Here is a 15218-nt window from a genome sequence, read left to right as displayed (position 1 = left end):
AATGTGTATGGACTCATTCCAAATATTTCAGCTAAAGGTGAAGCCCATTCACATTCACATGCAGAGCCTCCTCAGGCCTCTCCATCATGTCACCATTCCTTACAAGTAAAAGCTTTTTATGCAGCCCCTCTCTGCCCCTCTTTGCAATGCAAATTGAGACGAGGTATACTCTAGGGATTGTTGTGTGGCCGCCAAGTTAAGAACTGACCTGCATGCCAGATCATAATCTTAAAGAATGAGCGACTGAAAAGGATTCCTCTGTGCAGTTCCCACTGGACTGGCAGACAAAGCACAAAGGACACCCGCTTCTCCCTGCATCTTCAAGTATCAGGTACCTGACTCCCAAATATTATTTTCTTAGTCTCTATATGGGGTTTGAAATACACGCTGCTGCATACAAAGCGCTCGAGCGACTTCTGAAGAAATGTGTCACTTTGAAGCTAAAAGACAACTCCAGAGAAGCAATCTCTGGGAAGTTCTTTAAACCAGGATTGGGAAGACTGTATGAGAGACAGGACGTGGTAATAGTGAATGCCCAGCAGAGAAGACTATCAAGGGAGAAGGGAGGATTAGATAAGCAGAGACAGAAAACAGACTAAAGGAAGAGTGGAGGAGTATCTGGCATGTTTTACAGGAAAGCCGAAAGTTATGAGGATGAGCATTTAGGGGGAGCTGGTCATCTTGGCTCACCTTTGACCGTGGCGATGACGGTTCCAGCTGTACTGAGGATATCCACTGAGTTGAGGCTCTGGTGTTTGCTGATAATGGCCTTCAGGACTCGTAGCAGCTCACCGAGACGTTCGTGGACCGCGTGGTGAAGACAGTCCTGGTGCTCTGGAGATTGTCAAGACAGTTAAATAATGCTTATTGCACACATTTTCCACCCAGTAAGAAAGATATGCTCACATTTAGTCCAGACTGATGGGAAAAGGAATCCCTTAGCCGTGTCAGTATGCCACATTTTTTAAACATTTAGTAGGAATATTTTCAATTTGAAACTATATATAGCTTTGGTATTGTACTTAAGGCTCATATTATTCACTTCTTAAACAAATCCCCTAATAAATCAGTAATAATCTCTGCACATTTTAAAGCTGAAGAACTCAGACTCCTGATTTATAGAAATATATGGAACAAATTTGAGAAAGGGCAATTATATTGAACATTTTGGCAACATTCTATCAAATGATAGAACTGACATATTATACAGCTAGTGGATTATCCATTAGCCTTGTTAACCTTTCACCAGTAAGATAAGAGATCATTGGCAGTGTTGCTCCGTCTCAGTGATGACAGGTCATATGCTACATGATACTGTAGAAGCCGGAAAATTACAGGTTTCCAAGGTGCCATTTTATGCTATGAACTGTGTCCGCAGGCCCACTGTGTTTCCAAACAGAAGTGTATCAAACAAAATGGTATCACGTTTTATAAACCCGGAACAGATTAGACCTAGGACCCACCAATTTACATACTGGTGACAAGATAACTATGTGACATTCCACCTTTATTGGTTAAAAACATGGCACGGTTTGAGTTCTCCTAGTAGCCTGTCCTGGCGATTGCACCATAAAGTGGAGGACGGCAGAAATGCAACACACGAATCCAACTGCTATGTGCATAAATAAACAAGACCTACTATGGTCTTTTAGCAATCATCAGCCATCCAGCAAGCGAACCAAAGAAAACACGGCATCTCAGGTATGTGGTTCTCTGTACTGCACGTGACTTTACTAACAGTGAGTCACAACCATTAACAAGGGGACAAAATGAACTCTGTTATCATCTAACCTTGAAAACGTGCTCTCGGCTTAGTCAGAGTGAGATCATGAATAGCGCAATGCATTAACTAAGGTAGGTAAGGCTGAGGTATTTTTGCTACTTATTGGTAACATACAGTGGAGTGTGACCAGACTGCTGACACAACATGCATGGGTGGCTTTCTTAGAAATAACCAGTACAAGAGGGTAGACACATCTCCCTCTGTTCCCTCACTCATGCAAACACAATATACACGCATACTCACATAATTACACTTGTGATCTAGATATGCTGAGTCCTAAACTATAATCACACTAAATACACAGGAGGCTGTTTGGGAGGTTGTTTTGATTTCATGTTTTAAATGTCATATGACTTCACTTTAATAGTCGTTTCCAGGTCACATATCTTTGCAGCCAAATACAGGTTAAACGAAAACACACACACAAACATACACACACACACAAACACACACACACAAAAGACACAGTCGGTCAAAGCCACATTTTGTGCTGACGATCACCCCTGGATTACCCTTCATGGAAATGGGGATCAGAAAGACTTTAGCTGTCTCCCGTTTTTTCTTTTATTCGTTAGCTCTCTCTTTTGGAGTGGGACAAATAGTGCCGCCAGTGGGGCTAATAATGCTAGGTCTTTGTGGCCACCGTGACAATACTAGCTGAGGCCTGAAATGTAAATCCAGCCGACTGACCAGTCTGTGACAACTTCACAGTGATCAACAGTTCAGGTAAAACATGTTTGAACAGAACAGCTCTGACATGCAAAAATGTCTATATATTCTGCTGCTTTACTGGGAACTTTATGTCCAGCCGACTAGACTGTTGGGAAATATCATCATAAAGACAACAAGCGGCAACTCAAGTAAACGACAAGCACACACGAACCAATTAACCAGCAAAAGATTGCTTGTAAATAACAAAATAAGCAACTCATTACCAAAAACGATTTCATGAGGTAAGCTCAATCACAACACGGTTTCACTACCACAGTGAAATGGTAGTCCGTGCCAACATGCTTGCTCCTTCTATTTTGCCAAAAGCTTCTCCACAGGACCTGGAATCCCATCTTTATCCATAGCAACCATCTTCATCAGTCTTCATCAGATGCCATGCGCAGCTCCTTCCAGTGCAGAAGACCTGGTGGGTTTTGAGGGCATAAGCCTCTTGTCTTTTTGTTTCACCTGCCCAACTCCACACGAGGCAGGAAAAGGAGCTAGTGGTGAACTTCTGGCACAACCACACATTGTAATAAGTCAGTTCTGCTATACAAAACTTGACAAACTTGAGAAATGTTGTTTTGTAATGGTCCAGCAACTACTCTGTTGCTAAAAGTAACAGTAAAAGTATTTTTTAATGTAGATTTTTGCTATTTTTATCCCTGATGGTAGGGGTTTTCCCACAACCTCTTTCTGTCACTATCTTGTATGATAAGGGTTAACGTTTACAATAAGCTTCAACCCTTAAGCCCTTAATGGGTCCTGGTCAGTTTAGATCCCATTTATGGACATTATCCTTTGAAAGACAACATACACACAATGGACTAAATCATCCCCACAGAGGCAAGATACCCTATTCATCTACCAAGTAACTGGATCCCGAATCCTAAAAGCATCAAGCTTGGGGAGCCTAAAGGTTTATTAAGGACAAGCCTAAAATCATGAATGCCCACAAGACAGAGGGTCTTCCTTTGCAAAGCTCCATGGGCTTCAATCGTCAATGGCGGCTGTGTGGCCTATTGGAAAAAACCTAAATAGAGGCTAATTAGCAAGACATTATGGCTGCATCCACCAGCCCAGCATGACACAGGATAATGTACAGAGACTGATTATTTAACCCCTAAACTGCCATTCTGGTTGGAACACAAAGAAAAGGCTGGTTCCCACTGCAGAGTGCCTTTTAAAAACAACAAATCGGCAGAGGTATTGACAGTGCAGCGATGTTGCAAATAGTTGAAGGATTTCTGAAGACTGGCAAAAAATAAACAAGCCTCTGGGAAGTTGATTCTGTTTCCCCCCGGGAAATCTAAGGACTCTGGAGTGAGGACTTGTTTGAGTACCAAAAACTCCCCATTGTCCCTGGGGCAAATGGCAAACAAGTGGGACTGGTCACCTCATAAGCCTGCTACATGAAGCATTTATGGAACATAAATCACAACAAAGGCTTTCCACAGGAAAGAAGGAGTGGAGTTTATGCTTATCTTTGTCCAAGTGTGACAGTTAGCAGAGGAAAGATTGTAAGGAGTAGTAGGGGAGGAGTTTTAGTTTGATGGGAGCCAGAAAAAAAGGGGTGGGGTGGGGGAGTTGTGTGTTATTTGGGGTAGTACTCTCACTGGGGATTTGTCCCAAATTTACCCCAGCACCCCACATCCCTGCTTCAGAGGGGGTTATGAGGGAGGGAGGGAGGGAGGGAGGGAGGGAGTGAGTGAGTGAGTGAGTGAGTGAGAGACATTCCTGGGCATAATAAGCCCTGGTGAATGAAGCCTGCAGGGGGATCAGACTCTGATCCTGATGAGAAGGAGGCCGCAGATCAGGAGCTGCTCAGAGGCTGCCAGCAACGCATTGCCAGGTTTTTACTTCATTAGCGTCATGGAAACCCAACATTCCAGCCTCTTGTTTGGGAGCGGGGACGGGAGTTGCGGGAGTGAGGAGTGGAGGGGGATCCATAATGAAAACATTGTCGGATCGCTCGCCACTGAGATGACACGTCAACACCAAAACACTGGAGCAGATGCTCTCTTGACACCTTCACGTGATGGACTTCAAGATTTAACATTAAGTTTAGGATGCATACTTCCATTTGATATGATTTATGGTTGGTTTAGGCTATGCAGTATGCCGGAAAGATATGTGGCACATCAGTGAAGCAGTGATGTGGACAGGAATTTCTTGCCCTAGTTGAGTCTGTTTGGTTCTCAAACGAAAAAAGGATTTAAAAATAAAACAAAACCAAAAAAAAAACCATTCAATTTAGACTAAATTAAAACAAACAAACAAACAAAAACCTTCTACTTCACGTTACCCACAATAAAAGAACAACCATATAATAAAACTAGCCGCTTCTGTTGTGCAGCCCCAGTGTCTTTGCTTGATGTGCACCACATGCCAGCTTTCACTTTTTGGGCCTTCAATGATTCGACTCTTTGAGGCACAAAACTTCCACTTGGGTCTGACACAATATGACTTGGCAACATTCCTTTTGCTGCGACCCTAGCTATGCTCATTCATGCATTGCAAATCATGGGAGCAATGTATTATTTATGCTTCAAAACATTTGAGAGGACAGAGGGTGCGCATTGCCACAAAACGAGTGTGAAATCGCTAAACGTGTCACGACCGGGTCTGCGCCGCTCCGATCAGATGGAAGCAGCTCAAGGCAGAGGGGGCTAAATAATATGTTGGACAGGCAACCCATGACTAATGTCAATCAAAACCTCTCCATGTGTCCAATTGAATAAGACCGCAGCAGGACATTCCTTAGACTCAACCCCTAAATAACCAGCTGGCACTTTGGAGTGGCAGTAACTTGAGCATTCATCAAAAGCTACGGTAAGATTTGCTTACCATAGTTTGACCCTTAGGTCTAATAATCAATCACTGTCTGACTCAATAACCTTTTTATTGTAAAGGAGTCATATTTAATTGGCAAGAGTGAAATGCCACTTTCTACCACCTCGCTCGCTCACAGGCAAAAATGACACCGCCAACGTTTCAAACTATTTGCGCGACTATAAGGCAATCCTGTGAAATAGGTCCACTTAACCTTTTACACTCTGCCAGATCACTGCAATGGGTGGCCTATAGATCCCCTTGATATCCCCCCTCTCAAACTTCCTGTGGTCAGCGGCCGTGTTCCACCTCTGTCGACAGACCACCGGCAGCCTACTCTGTGGATTAGCAGATTACACACAGCTGGTTAAAAAAGGCAGGGGGATCCTGCCTACGTTTCTATGCAATGCCAAACCATTCCCTGTTGCTTTACCTTTGAAGCCATTTTTCCCATGGCTGCATGCACAAAGAGCTGTCATTCAAGAGAAGAAGAAAAATACCCTTAGGCTAGACACACAGCACCTTCTACCCAGGTAGGGGGCTTTTTTTTTTGTTCCCACTCTGCTGGCAATTGCCCTTTTCAAGCTTGTTAGCAGTTAAAAAAATAACTAAGAAAACATGCCATCATGGTAACAGAGAGGAGAGCAAGCTATAACCGTATATTGATAACAATTACAAAAATCCAATAACATGTTAGGACAGGTGAAAAATCCCAAGATGTGTTTCTCTTACTACACATTTACCCGTCAGATATTTCCCTCTTTAATCCTTTGAATATAAATGAGATGCCCAGTGTGGAGTGAAGAATTCGTTTTCATCCTCTTTCATTTCTATTTGGAGCCGTCTGTCACAGACGAAAGACAGGCAACCTTTCTCTCTAGATATCCCCCCAGATCATGACCATGCCGCTGTCGCCCACTGTAGGCGCAAAGCCCTGAAGCCTGGCATTCCAACTATGCTTTTTTTTTTTTTAAAGAGAAACTTCAAATCCCCCCACAGTGCAACCTCTAGTTTGCAGCCAAGCAGGCCAGGCATTAGACTGAAGAGAGTACGGGCAAAGGAAAATCTGCAGGACAGATTTGGGAGAGCTGTCCAACAAGTGCACAGATGGGCCCCTTTAGTACACCTGTCAAGGGGCAGAATTGGGTGGTGAGGAGGCTGAGGTTGGGGGCAAACACTGCACTGAGAACAAGAGCACACTGTTTAGCTTTACTAGCATTCTAATCCTGGGAGAATGGGCTTTGTGGGCTAAAAAGCTTTAAAAAAAAGACCCTCAAAACACAGTTACTTTCATAACTGTCAAGGCATTTAATTGACTGAAACAGTACATTTCAGTCAATTAAAAACATTCAAGAATTCCAAGTTTTGTGAACTTAGCACACTGCAAAGGGTCGACTTCAGGGACACTCATTGCTTTGTATAGCTCTAACTTGAACTGCACCGAATATAAAAAAGGAATCTGGGAAAACTATACCAAGCATTTTAACTGAGCACAATGCACTGTTTTGTTTCTTGCAATTAACAGCGTGAGCAGACTCAGAACGTGCACAGGAGCGAAGGCATTCTGGTCTCTAGAGCCAGTGCTAATCTGTCAGTCTTCTGTAAAAGCTTTCAAAGTTATAATACCAAGGAGTTTTCTGTTATGTTAGTCATGACCTATTTCTGTTCTATCAAATGACTGGGACTGGTTTAATTTATGAGCTCTTAAATTCAGTGAATGCTCTCCCATCAGCTCTACTGACAGGTAACAACAGAGCCATGAGCTGTTCACAGCATGGGTTGCACCAAGGTTAGGGTTAGCCTTGCGACAGACAGGCAACCTGTCCAGGGTGTGCCCCACCTGTGATAGGCTCCAGCCCCCTGCAACCCTGAACTGGATAAGCACCATCATGCACCCTCAGCATTAATTTTGGATATCCACGTTTAATGGATGAATAATTTGCACCATAGAGTCTTGATGTCAAATAAATGCTACAAGTTATAAATCTATTGCAGAGGATAATTAATGGGGTTGCATAGTCTCAGTAAATCTTCAGCCTTCAAGTTTAATTAAAAGAGGCAAAAGAAAGTCTTACACAGACAAACAAGGCCTTTAATAAATCTATTATCTGTATTCTGAGTAATATTAATAAGAATAACATGACACTACTATATGCCTGTTTTCACACACATAGAAAACATATTTATAAAATTCATCTTCAGTATCCATTTTTTTTAATATGGGCAAAAACTTTCTACTGTATATATGAAAGAATACCCAAGGGCTGATTCTCTCAAGTACATTCCCTCTTCAGCTCCCACAGTCTATCTAAACCTCTCGAGTCCAGTGTGGGAATCCTGGAGCTTTATCTCGGTGTGTGGCAGACATCGACAGCCTCCTGGAACAAAGCTGCTCCCACAAAAACAGTGCCCATAACTGTAAATCTTTCTGGAGTGTACGAAAGAGAGGGATACGCACAGAGAGGGAGCTTCCTAGGGTTCCAGCTTGAAAACAACTTACAAATCTTCAAGTCAAGTTGGACTATCAAACTCGACAAGTCTGCATGGCTTTGCCACCTGTATACAGCCTGCCTTCAGTGTACACATTGTTGCTGCCAAAAGATAGATAGTCAGCTCAGTGCGCTCTGTACAGGGTGCATCATTACATGTTTTGTTCCCCCAGTCAGAGGGGATAAATCGACCTGCCATATGTCACAAGACTCTGTACTTTAATCCTAGGGAGGGAGGGAGAACAATCCGAAAATCTATCCAACTCTAGCCCATCAACTAATACCAAGACAATAGCTGTGCTTTTAAACAGGGATCCCCCAGAACAATTAAGCTAATGTAATAAATCCAGTTAGGAGACTTAATTTACAAGATAAGTGTCCAGTATGATTAAATCGAGATCCCAGGAATCCCAAACCTTGAATGTAAGTACATATTGGGGAGACTTGTTGTCTTGCACTCAGGATAATTTACAGCAGCTTTAAATACAGGCACAGTAAAAGAACCATAAAAGGAACTTTTTGGAAGCAAGAAGAAGCTTGCATGCATTACATTGGATCCCAGACCCAGAGGGAGAGACTGTCTAAACACAGCATAGCTGTGGCCATTAAGAAAGTCTGGAACGGTTAGTGAAAAGCACAAGAAGGGCTAATTTTAGGCTGGTATTTCACAAGGGGTGATTTGGAATACAAATTACGAAAATAGCATTAGGGCTTTCTCTGAGGACCCAGATCAGAATCACTTTCCCACAAAGCCTTTTCAGCACGGCAGGATATTCAGCTGGCTTTCAAAAAATGACACAAAAATATGGGCACTTACATTATGACATGTGGGAAAATATTTTCACTTCAAAAAAAAAAAAAAAAAAAAGTCCAAAACGCCAATATGCAACTTGATAAACTTACATTAACCATCAATGAACCAGCTGAACCAATTTTTTTTAAGGTGTATTACAGGATGCCGTTACACATTACTCAACACCTGCAGGTCATTTTTAGAAGCCACCTGTTAATCATTAAAATCCAGAACAACACAATCTAAACCTCCGAAAACCCACACTGATTAACAGCGGACACCTACGATTCAAAGGCTGAATTAATGAGGGCAGCCATACGAGTCATCCATTCACCCTGACAGATCATAACCGTGACAAATGATGACGAAGCTGTAATAAAACCCAGTTTTTATGTACGTGCACTGCACCGCAGGCATTCCTAGAAAGAATGATGGCGACTGTGCAATATTTGACAATCAGAGAGCTGCTGAGGGCACGAGCTTCGGACACATCAGCATTCACGTGCTGCACTGAAATCTCACTTCATTTATAATGCATGATTAAAGACTTGGCTTTAAAACCCATTATGGCCCACTTTATCAGCATGTAATTCAAGAGATTCGCTAAACAAGTGTGTGGGGTTTGTTCTACAGCAATGTAGGGTACATGAAACATGAGTGTAGGACAAGCACAATGAACTAAGCAGTGCTGTGGATGCAGATTTTAGTTTAAGATTTTCTATGTGAAGGTGCGTGTTTATAGTAGTTACAATATATCGGCACAAAAGCAGTCCATAGAGAAAAATACAGGGTGTCAAATTAAGGCAGAAACAAGGAACAGATATTTGACCGACAGGGAAACGCCTTGACACCAATGCAGGAAATATATGAAACATCACATTAGCTGCTCTTAATGCCTTGTTACAGCATGCTAATCTGGTTAAAACTGTTCTGTTCAAAGACTGACCAGACAACTAGAAAAGTATCAGAATGACACGATTTACTTTTTGTGCTCGGGTCTTTTCCCTGGTTTTTGTTATTCATCTCCTCCATGCAAAAACCTGCTGGTTTTACACAGCAACAGCACAACTACATTAAAAAAGAAGCTAAAATCAAAGCTGTGTGTATGCAGACGGACTGCTTGTTTAGTCTGCCACCATCTTTAAATTCAGCGGATTTGTAAAGTTGTTAAGCCGACAGCAGCTGTCCACATCTCTCATCCTGTCGGCAATACCTGCAATGTGCAGGAATGAGGCTAAAGAGAACATGTTAAAGCTTTTGTTGCTATTTAGCTTCTGAGATTACAACATAAAATATAAGTCTATTAATAAACCATATTATAGTCTTAAAGATTAAACTAACAGGCTTTATTATGGTGGAGTGAAAACACAAAACTGGCCAGTAAAAGTCCGACTGACCTACACTGAGTGGATTGCTTACTGTTGCAGTTTTCCTTATTGCGCAGCTGACACATGAAATTGGCCATGATCCTCCTCGGTACTCAGAACACAACAACAGCGATGGCACACCTATCGTATCAGGACAGGCACTCCCTCACCTCTAAGATAGACGATGAGAAGCACAACAATGTTCTTCAGAAAAACAAACAACAGTCTGTTGCTTGGAGTTTGTCATTTGTTGTAAGAAGACACATTAGGGGCTAAATAGTTGCTTGACAAATCATATGATGGAAAGACCCTACTTACAGCTGTACACAAACGCCATGAGGGCAACCTCCACAGCTCATCTGCAAAACAATATGTCAAAATAACAATCCCCTCCATCCAATTACTAACATGTCTTTCACAAGCAGCCACTGGACAAGGTCACGCCCCAAAAATATCAGTCACACTGTGAATATGACATGTTGTCAACATTGACCCAACAGCAATCCATGAGGATAAACAGATTTATCCCAGGAATTAGCAAAAGACAATTCAGACATGCGTCACTGACCCACAACTCAAGAGGCACCAAGTACTAATTACCATTTAAGGTTGATGTGCACTGCCAGAAAAATAAAACACAGGCTGAGAAAAGCCCCTGTGGGATCAGTCCTGCGGTCAGCAGCTATTCTGGACTTGGGAAAGAATCGTTTCTGCAAAAAGTTGCCAGTTAGCAGGAGCATGATAGTCTGGAGATGCCTCCTGGGACAATAAGTGTCAGACTCACATCAGTGACTGTGAATACAGGCAGTGTTACAGGCTACAGGGGCTCTGAGCTGACTGTCGCTCATCACTTTGTGTCTGTAAAAAAAAAAAAAAGGAGGCTTCCCTCCAGTTTCAACAAGTGCTGGGGGTAATGAGAGGTTGCCTCTATTGTGCAGCACCACAGAAACAATATGGCCATAAATTTTGGGGGTGGGGTGGGAGGGAGCCTGGGGGTGTTAAATCAAACCCAATCCGAGCACAAGTCAGCGACTTCCAACAATCTGTTAGCACACTCCCTTAATGCCCTGAAGCCCTGAACCTTAACAATGACACGACAAGCAAAAACCACCCTGATACAATCAAGATAAAGACTTATTTCCTGAATCCGGTACATATTGCCAAGTTTGGTAGCCTCTCTTTAAGACCCTGCCCTGTGCTTGCATGGGTTCACGATGTAACAATCAGCCTTTAAACATTACTTCTAACTCTACCTTTTGCTTAAGCCACGATCGACTTTTTTGCCACTTCCCCCAGTAGCAGGCAGATCCATTTTCTGCGCATTAATCTGCCCCGTTTCCCCCAAATCTGCCCTTTCCTGTACTTAGCCAAAATAAGCCTTCTAATGGGGATACTCACATGCTTTGCAATCACGTGTTGGGATCTCAACGACTACACTGGCATGACGGAGCCTGTGCTTACTAGACCTGTAAATGATGTGCAGTTACATAGGCAACGACTGTAATTAGAATTAGGAGACAAACAGAGATTACAAACCGGTTTCTTAACCCCAGTAACCAAAGGCAAAAATATCTACAATGACAGCTATGCAACCGTGATCCACAGCGAGAGCCTGCGCTAGCACTCTATATATTGACTTTGATATATTAAATCTGCTATTAAACTAAATGAAATCACAACTGTCTGTTGATTAGACTCTTCCAAGTCGTCAATCATAGAAAATGTGACGCGGTAAAGGCTTCAAGGTATATTTCCTAAATAAAGTCTCCTCCTGCCCCATAAAGCAGTAGACGTCAGTCGCTCACACATGATGATTTACTGCTTTGATCTGCAGCATGCTGACAGGTCGCTGAAAAGTCTCTCAAGCTGCCCAGCCGGGTCAAGCACCTTTGCTGACCTTTGCTGAAAAAAAACAAAAAAACCACTGGGATTCCTTTTTCCTAAAGCTTGAGTGTCATGGCAGTGCTAATGGAGGGAAAAGGGGACAGCCCCACCACCATATGTACCTTGACCTCATCTTATTAAGACCTGGGGATTAACAAATCTGGGTCTCATCCAAAAGCTAATGCACAACATACCAAAGCAGGAATGGCGTAAACCTGAGTCCGGACCTTACTTCCCTGTAATTTGGCAACTGTCTAAACGAAACGCATTAATAATTGGTTTAGTATTCCATCTAAATTCCTTACTGTCAAAATAGCCCAGCTGGAATGCTGCTGCTGTTGTTTTTTTACATAGCTGTATCACGTTTAAGACAGATCAGAGCGGCGCCAACTTTTTATTCAATTCTCACTGTGTATTTTGTCTGAGACCAATTAAGACACATTATTTTCTACTTTACAGGAAAGATAAGAGCCATAGTGAAAGTGAGATAAGGTAGGTTCACTGACTGCGCAGTCAAGGCCGGGACATGACAAAAACAGGTAAATAGGGTCGGGACTGTGTCCTCTGTGGTGACAGCAAAAGTATGTGCACAAGAGCAGACGGGCAGCTACATTCAGCCATAAAACGCCTTCACCGTTCTAACACTACTCAGCATTTCTGTGCCGTGAGAAGCCCGGCGTTTAAAGACTAATCAAGTGTTTTGGTTTTTTTTATGACTGAAACAGAATAATAAAAAAGCAGAGGAGGTGTGCAGTGTTTAGTTAAGAAACAGGCAAACACGCTACGTCATTGCTAATACGTGGAATACTCATTGGTGTAATTTATTGAAAAAGCCCACATCCACAGCAGGTACACTGTTGTGGAAACAAACCACTCACAGTTACCTCCAAAGACACTTTCATAACAGCAGACAGAGTCCAGATTAAGTGAGCCTTCTGATGCGTGTACACCTAATATGGTAACTAATGTGGTAATAATAACTGAACTGTTCGTTATTATCTATTGTTTAGTCAGGAGAGTGTTTGTGTCACTTTTAATCAGCTGTAGATTTTCCCCTTCCCTTTTTTTTTTTTAAAGGTGGTGGCATATGTGCCGTGATGATTGTATTCTCTTGTTTCTAACATACCTTTGGAGTTGAACACCTCTTTGAGTTGCAGAAGCACGTCAGCAAACTTGCGCACGTCACTGACCAGCTGCATGATGTAGTTTGGGTCGGAGGCGAGGACGTCTGGGTTGTCCAAGCTCACCGAACCACTCTTGGAGGCCCTGGCAGGTCCTGCTGAACTCATGCTGGAGCTGGAGAGTCGGGAAATACCCAGAGAGAGTTTGGTTCCACCACCACCACCACCGCCCGATCCTCCGCCAGAACTTTGGCGCAGCATGGCAGCAAGCATGCCTTTATGATCCAGTGGCCCTCGGGCCTGGTGCCTAGTGTCCTTCAGATCAGCTCCGTTCTCAAACCAAAGACAGGACCCCAGCAGGGATGAAGAACACTCCACAGAGAGAGAAGGTGTCTAATCCTGAAACATGACATTACAATAAGATGACATTACAAAGCTTTTCCACAGCTTCGATACAACCACATGTGAAATCAGGGAGGACATAAACTTTTGACAGCAACATGTACAACAAGACTATTTTTCATCCAGCTTTGCCACTGCTATAAATCTTTTACTAACAATCAGCATACTCAGAAAACATGTCAGGCATTTGTTGATACTCAACAGGTGGATTTTCCACGTTTTCTATGACACTGGCAATCGTGACAGTCTGCAGTGAGCATGAAATGGTCACTGTGTACAGTTCACAAGCAGTGTGGTGCTTTGAACAATGTGGAAAACGGCTGTGATGTGAATTAATCTAAATAATCTGCATTTTCACGCAGTAATCATTTAATTGACAGCATTTACAGCACAGAATATAATGTGACAGAGACAACCAAACTACAGATTACTACTGCTACTACTACAATGTACTGACTAATGTAGCGTTCCTGCACGTTTGGCGCAATAACCACATTCAACACAGCAGTCACGAAATGTTAACGTTCAAATCTGTAGCTATAATGTTATATACAGCCCTGTGTATATTACATTATAGCTACAGGGGGGGATGAATCATCGTGTGTACTTTTATACATTTGAAATTTAAGCCGCTATTCATGTCAGAGTGGCCCCATCTCCACGTCTACACGCAGATCAAGAACAGCACGACGTTTCAAGTTAATTTCAAACAGCGTGGCGATTTTTGACTTATTGCTGACTCAAATAAAGGCCAGATTTAATCCTCGTTAAAGTCAGCGAATCATTATGACAGAGTGGGTAATTCGGCGTCCATAAATCTGAACTAGCAACACTCTCGTCATAAAATCTCGTCTTTTGCTGCCTTCTCCTAGCCAGCCCGCGGCCACCATTTGAGTGAGCAGAATGACTGGAAGACAAAAGTGAAGTTCAGCATAAACTCAATTCATCTTTCGCGTGTTTAACAAGCGCCGAAGTGGTAAAGACACCACTTTGTGTTTGTGTCGTAAAGTTAGTTATCCAACAATAAAGTAAAACAAAAAACAAAAAAAGATAAGGAGTTTGCGTGGATCTAAATAAAAGAAGTGCGACTTAACCCGCACTTTTTAAACACTTCTCTATCCTATTTTGTTAACTTGAAGCATTTACCAGCACACGTGTTCTACAGTAGAAACTCAAAAAAAAGTTCTAATTCATCAAATAAAATCACATACCTGCCGTTAGGTCGTGAAACATCGCAGCCGAAAAAATCCTGAAGCGAAAAAGTGTCCGGTGGGCAGCATTAAAAACACAAAATTAATCCACGGACACCGCTCTGTCCTTATCTTCACAGCTGTGTCCCAAACACTCCAGTGTCCGCCTCAGCTCCTCCGTGTTCCGTCAGCTCTTCTCCCCATGTGATGTAAACTGGAGCTCGGTTGGGGTGTGTGTGTGTGTGTGTGTGTGTGTGACTGACCTCACTGGGATTTTTGTGGTCTCTCCCTTAACAACAGGTGTCTGGGGTTTTAAAGTGGAAAGCAAGCCAAACTAGAAGGCTGAACCGTCCGGTCATTCCTTTCAAAATAAAGGCGTAACTTCAAAACCCATATGTTCTATTATTGTTTTATAAAAACTGTCACCGCTAGGGGCGCTGTCATGCCGTTTAGGTATATGACAGCCAGGTATATTTAATTAATGAGTGACTTCACCTGACTCAGGCGCAGGTGCTCCGCTGGATTTTTGTTTCTATTTTTATCAGAAAGCCTTGGGAAGAAGTAAGTTAAGTATTAAATTGAAGCTAAACATTGGATAAATGAAACTTTGTACCAGTGATGACTTTAAACGATAAGCAGTTTGGAC

At 42.6% G+C, this 15218-nt stretch overlaps 1 protein-coding gene across 1 annotated transcript in view; it reads right to left on the bottom strand.

Moving 5' to 3' along the window:
* Nucleotides 1-14870, bottom strand: part of arhgap29a (Rho GTPase activating protein 29a) — a 31262-nt gene extending 16392 nt beyond the window's left edge. Inside the window, exons 1-3 of the mRNA XM_031759565.2 lie at nucleotides 14594-14870; nucleotides 12986-13379; nucleotides 691-834 (exon numbers count right to left, since the gene is read on the bottom strand). Coding sequence (XP_031615425.1) covers nucleotides 691-834; nucleotides 12986-13253 — 412 coding nt within the window. The 5' untranslated portion in view covers nucleotides 13254-13379; nucleotides 14594-14870. The remainder of the gene's footprint in view (nucleotides 1-690; nucleotides 835-12985; nucleotides 13380-14593) is intronic.
* Between the last annotated feature and the right edge of the window lie 348 nt (nucleotides 14871-15218).

Source organism: Oreochromis aureus, linkage group 9 (assembly GCF_013358895.1).
Source record: "Oreochromis aureus strain Israel breed Guangdong linkage group 9, ZZ_aureus, whole genome shotgun sequence".
NCBI classification, from domain to species: domain Eukaryota; kingdom Metazoa; phylum Chordata; class Actinopteri; order Cichliformes; family Cichlidae; genus Oreochromis; species Oreochromis aureus.
This window is presented reverse-complemented; position numbering and strand designations above follow the sequence as displayed.